The 6,129-nt window shown below is 47.0% G+C and overlaps 1 protein-coding gene across 1 annotated transcript in view; it reads right to left on the bottom strand.

The window, feature by feature from the left end:
• Window positions 1–100: 100 nt before the first annotated feature.
• LOC116377490 (E3 ubiquitin-protein ligase UBR2-like) overlaps window positions 101–6,129 on the bottom strand; it is a 7,835-nt gene continuing 1,806 nt past the window's right edge. Inside the window, exons 6-13 of the mRNA XM_031839131.1 lie at window positions 5,533–5,621; window positions 3,973–4,033; window positions 3,728–3,888; window positions 3,570–3,625; window positions 3,237–3,333; window positions 671–738; window positions 358–496; window positions 101–273 (exon numbers count right to left, since the gene is read on the bottom strand). Coding sequence (XP_031694991.1) covers window positions 113–273; window positions 358–496; window positions 671–738; window positions 3,237–3,333; window positions 3,570–3,625; window positions 3,728–3,888; window positions 3,973–4,033; window positions 5,533–5,621 — 832 coding nt within the window. The 3' untranslated portion in view covers window positions 101–112. The remainder of the gene's footprint in view (window positions 274–357; window positions 497–670; window positions 739–3,236; window positions 3,334–3,569; window positions 3,626–3,727; window positions 3,889–3,972; window positions 4,034–5,532; window positions 5,622–6,129) is intronic.

Raw genomic sequence — 6,129 nt, forward strand, 5'->3', positions numbered from 1 at the left:
GGTCCATTCTTGGACCATTATTATTCCTTATTTATATTAATGATTTGCGCGCCTAGGTGTGTGTGTGTGTGCGCGCGCGCGTCTAGGTGTGTGTGTGTGTGCGCGCGCGCGTCTAGGTGTGTGTGTGTGCGCGCGCGCGTCTAGGTGTGTGGATGTGTCTGAGTGAGAGTGTGTGTACCGACCTGCCAAGGTGTTTCCTCAGCGTGTTGTAGAGCCGCCAGGTGAGCTCCTCCTCCTCTGATCCTCCACTGTCCTGATCCATACACACCACCTCTACAGACAGACAGGTGAGAGACAGACAGGTGAGAGAGAGACACCTGCAATACGTGTGTGTGTGTGTGTGTCAGAGACGGACACCTGTGGTGGAGGTGAGCAGGATCTGAACCAGGTGAGCCACAGTGACCAGGTGAAGCAGGTGGAGGTGGGCGGAGTCTACCACTCTCTGTCCTGATTGGTCCAGACTGTGAACCGAACTGTATGACATCACACTGTAAACCTGCAGAGATAGCAACACACTGACAGTTAACTGGACCTACTACACTGGAGCGACACTGGATGTTAACTGGCTGGAAGATAGCTGGACCTACAGTTCACTGGACATAAACAGGACTTAAACCCGATTTAGAGATATAAACTGGATTTAAACTCAATATGAAGTGATGAAACTCACCAGCAGGTGAAACATGTCGATGTCGAGGATAGAGAGAGAGTTTTCTACCTGAGAGTCTGGAACCAGGGCTACAGTACACACAGACAACACAGACTGGTTACAAACATATGCAACTGTATGCGTGTGTGTGTGTCTATTGTGTGTGTGTGTAGCAGTGGCGGGCCGTGCATTTTATACCTGGGCCTTCAGTGCTGTCCTACTACAGTTGAATCAAGTGAAATTAAATGTTACATGAAGCTCAACACCTACAAAACACGAACTGCAGAGTGCAGATACATGAATACGTGCATGACGTAGGGCTGGGCGGTATGACCAAAAATGCATATCACGGTATTTTGTAAGATTCTGGCGCTTTCACGGTATTTTTTTCTTCGCATTAAAGCATTAATTAATTAACGCCGAAAAGAACCGACCGGACAACCGGCCAGCGAGCGGTGAACAGCTGTTTGTGTGGCGTGTCTTCCGTTCCGTCACTTCCTGTTTCCTTAACCTACATTCCCCTGGGTCCTAAGCCCCTCCATGTACAGCTTCTTATCACCCTCTATGTACCAACGTACATTTATAACAAATACCACACATATTACGGTAATCAGCGTTGCATATGTGTCTGACCACAATACCTTTTGTTCAGTCTTTGTTCATCCTGCATCGCTCTGTTCTGTTCTTTAATGTAACGTTACTGGAGCGACAGAGCCTCTCCCAGCTGTTAGCAGACTGTTAGCTAGCTTTACCCAGCATGCAGTTCGGCAGGGACATTTTATAAATGTACAATTATTCGTGTTACAAATTGTGTCACAAACTGGTGTGTCGTGGTGTTTTATTGTTACAGAGCGTTAGTTGTAGGTTATTAATTGTTATAAAGTTATAACCATGACTAGGGTTCCCTCTCAACACACTTAAGACAACTAGCGCCGACTGTAGCGCTCATAGCGGCCAACAATATATTCTGCTGCCTGTTGAAGAGCGACAGCAGTTGTTTTGGCTGTGCACCAGTATGACGGTGTGTGAAAAATTATATCATACGGGAAATTAAAACCGGTATACCGGTTGAAGCCCAGCCCTAGCATGACGGGACGCTGCGTCATTAACGGACAATGCATATACTCAAAATCAATGTAATTAACACAATGACAAACTCACAAGAACCAGTCACATATATTTATATGACAACAAAGCAGGACAAATCAATCCAGCAGACCTGCAGCGGATCCACGCATTCCACCACACAAGAGCACGAGCCATTCAAATATTATTAATAAAAACGACACGATAGACAAATGAACAGTAGTAACGTTACTATGCAAACAAACAAATGTACTTCACTTACCAAGTGCTGTTCACTTAAAGACAAACTCCATCCTCCTTTCTTTGTTAAAGAGTTTAATCCCAGTACATCGTTTCAGTTCCAGTAAGAAGTCCTTCTGGATTCATGGACGCCAGTGATGACAGTCGAGCCTCCCCAGTTGTATTTCACCGGTCTGCTGTGGCAGGTTCGTAGTGGTGCCGGGATCCCTCCTCCACCGGCCCCCGCAGACCGCACGCCGGGCTGCGGTTGAGGAGCCGTTTCCCTGCGAACGTGTTCATTGAGTTGTAGATCCACTCGGGTCTCTCCAAAAGTTTTCAGAAGCACCGTAGTGTCCTGCCGTGCTATGGCATCCTCAGGTTAGCGTAGCATAGCTCCAAACACCAACAGCTCAGTTAAAATGAAACACATTCTTAGCCATAAAATGTGCAACGCTTATCCGACGCTGTCAGCAAGAAATACCGTTCATACAAATCCTTTTCCTGGCTGAGTCAGGCTGCCAGCTGAGGTTGACTGACCATTTCTTACGATGTCCAGCTTTTCCTGAAATGTCCTTTCTTGAGAAAGGCATTGTCAGTAAATCCGTTTCTCCTCCTTCAGCCATTGAGTGTTAAAAAAACAAAGCTAGGTAAAAAAAATAAATAAACTACACCGAGCAAACCCCTAAAAATGTTATTATTTCTTCCATATCTTTCAATTTGAACTCTCACTCCTCCGACTAAGCCTCTGATGGCTAGTTAAGTTTCGTTTCACAATAGTCACGTGCTCGCCCACTGACCAATCACAGTGCACCTGAAAACCGAGCTGCACGTTAATGCTGACGTACTTATAGGCCAGCTAGCAGGCTCTGACACGTCAAAGAATATGCCCAACATGTCAAACTAAAGATCTGATTGGTTGAACACTATGACAATCAACAATATCGTCCCCATTCACTTAAACTGCACATGGATGCACCTGAGAGTCTGCAGGCCTCAGGCCTCTCTTCTTACCTCGAGACACAGAGGTGAGATCTGATTGGATAAAAGCTCTACTTAAAACAAGCTGCACTGGAAGCAGAGCAACTGAGGAACACAGGAGATGTGCAATGAGAACATAAGATAATGGGGAAAATATTTATATAAATTATAATACATGTAGTGTATTTAAGAAACATTATTATATTATAAAATAGATATACAGTAACTTTGTGATTCAGTTTAGGCCAGCAGAGAAGGCCTTGAAGGCCCACCACTGGTGTGTGTTGTGTGTTGTGTGTATTACCTGCTAGCAGCCTGATGAAGTGTGACTGAACTGTTGTTGGTGGAGCTGCAGTCCAACAGGCTGAACTGAACCTGGTGAGAGCGCTTAAACAGTCATCCTGTAACACACACACACACACACACACACACACACACACACACACACACACACACACACACTTTATATCTTCATGTCATGATGTACCTGAAGTGAACATATATTCTTCATGTGTTACTTTCTGGTGTTGCTTCATTCAAACCTCAATAAAACTCTGTAATTGATTCTGTTATTAAATATCTGAAACAATGCAGGTTTCCATCTCCTGTCCAATGAGACGGGACGTCTCTTTGTTACCTGTCGGCAAGGTAAACTTCCAAACAACGGCTTGTCTTCATCCATCAGGAGGCGCTCTGCAAAGAAACACACTGTCAGCACAACCTCTGACCTCCCAGGTGTGCACGCATACCCCTCCCAGGTGTGCTCATGTACCCTTCCCAGGTGTGTGTACATACCTATGCTCTGGATGGTGTAGGCGCAGGTGGACCAGCTCAGCACCGGGACTCTGTGGTCCTGCTCGTTGAGGTTCACCTTGAGACTCACCTTGAGTCCCACCTTGTAGGTCGACATGCCGAAGGTGGTGATCATCTCCCTGATGTTGCTGGAGAACGGGTTCCTGAGAGAGACAGTGACATCATCACCTGCTGACATCATCCAGGTGTGTTCTAACAGATATGCAGTGGTACCAATCCAAACTCACTGTGGAGTGAAGTCGACTCTGAATCCTTCAGGAACAGGAGGCTCCACACCCTCTGCTACACCTGAAATAGACACACAGGTCATTAAACATGTAACCAAACAATATATTTATCAAACACAAACACAGATTTGGATGGTGTGACTCCACCCTCTAAATCAGGGATTCCCAAAGTGTGGTGCCCCCAGGGGTGCGCGAGATGCCTCTAGGGGGTGGGCGAGAGGAAAAATGTAATGGTGGTCTAATGGTATAATAATTAATATTAAATATAATTTTAAAAAAACGTAAGTGGGATTTTTCACAAAATAAAAACATGAATTATAATAATTCCCTTTGTAAGATTTAAATTAAAAATTAAAAACTTATAATTTAATAAATAAATGCACTTCAGCTCCTGCCGCCAGTCTTTTACGTACACACTAGCCAGCCTAGCTTGTGCAGCTAATGTCAGCTAACAGCTAACTTCATTCATTCAGCAACATTCATGCAAAAATGCTAAACTGGCTGAAATCGGGGAAACTGTCAGGTGGGACATCTGAAGCTATCAGTCATAAAAGAGGAGAGGGACAGAGAGAGAGAGAGAGAGAGAGAGAGAGAGAGAGAGAGAGAGGAATCAGAGGCGAGAGAAACGGAGAGGTGCGTTGGGGAGAGACCGGGAGAAGAAATCGAACAGGAGTCAGAGGAAGATGAGACGGAGGAGACCGAAAAGGAGGAAGGGATAGCACAGACAAATGGGGAGCACATAGGCCCTTCGCGGAGTCAAGGTGAAAAAAGAGGAAATATGATGAAAATTATCTGTCTGGGCTTCACTTGGATTGCCAATGCAGATTGCCCAAAGCCACAGTGCGTGGTGTGCAGTGAGGTTCTGGCTAACAGCTGTCTGAAGCCCTCTTATTTGCATCGCCACCTGAACACCAAGCATGCCAGTGCAAATCAAAAGCCCCTTACATTGTTTATATCGAAATTGGAGGAGTTACAAAAACAGCCCAAAACAACTGCAGTCTCATTCATGTGTTGGGTCTACAAAAAACGCACTACGGGCTTCATATCTGGTCAGTTACAGAATAGCAAGAAAGGGGCTACCTCACACAATCGCCGAAGACGTGTGCTTGCCAGCTGCCAAAGAGATGGTGGAATGTATGATTGGAGAGAGAGAAACAAGTTGGACATGATCCCGGTGTCCAACAACACTGTGTCGATGCTTTGCCCGAAGACATCCTGGCTACATTAGTCGGTCGCGTGAAGAAGAGTGAGTTTTACTCTCTGCAAGTAGACGAGTCTACAGATGTGGCCAATCTGGCCAATCTTCTGGTGTACGTCAGTTACCTTTTCGAAGGCATGGTGCAGGAAGATTTTTTGTCTTTATCTTGTAAACAAACGCCACGCGCAAGCAAACTGTTCTCTCATTGGTCCGATTTTTATTCGGCTATAAATAGGCTCTGTTGCTTTTTTTTTTTAAGGTGTGGGGGATTGGGGGTGTGTGAACCTGGTCGGGACGTAGAAGGGGGTGCGTGGCCTAAAAGTTTGGGAACCGCTGCTCTAAATGATTGACAGGTGACTGACCATCAGACGGCTTCCTGTGGGCGGAGTGTAGTGCTGATGTTTGCTGATTGGCTGTGCTAAGCCACGCCTCCAGAGTGGGATGATGGACCCTGAGAGAAAAGGGAGAGAGTTGACCTGCAGTCAGGTGTGTGTGTGTGTGCGTGCCTGTAGTCAGGTAGGTGTGTGTGTGCGTGCCTGTAGTCAGGTAGGGGTGTGTGTGTGCGCGCGCGCCTGTAGTCAGGTAGGTGTGTGTGTGTGCGCGCGCCTGTAGTCAGGTAGGTGTGTGTGTGTGCGCGCGCCTGTAGTCAGGTAGGGGTGTGTGCGTGCGCGCGCCTGTAGTCAGGTAGGGGTGTGTGCGTGCGCGCGCCTGTAGTCAGGTAGGGGTGTGTGCGTGCGCGCACCTGTAGTCAGGTAGGGGTGTGTGCACCTGTAGTCAGGTAGGTGTGTGTGTGCGCGCCTGTAGTCAGGTAGGTGTGTGTGTGCGCGCCTGTAGTCAGGTAGGTGTGTGTGTGCGCGCCTGTAGTCAGGTAGGTGTGTGTGTGCGCGCCTGTAGTCAGGTAGGTGTGTGTGTGCGCGCACACACACACCTACCTGACTACAGGCGCGCACACACACACC

This window comes from Anarrhichthys ocellatus, unplaced genomic scaffold (assembly GCF_004355925.1).
Source record: "Anarrhichthys ocellatus isolate YVR2014 unplaced genomic scaffold, GSC_Weel_1.0 scaffold1313, whole genome shotgun sequence".
NCBI classification, from domain to species: Eukaryota; Metazoa; Chordata; class Actinopteri; order Perciformes; family Anarhichadidae; genus Anarrhichthys; species Anarrhichthys ocellatus.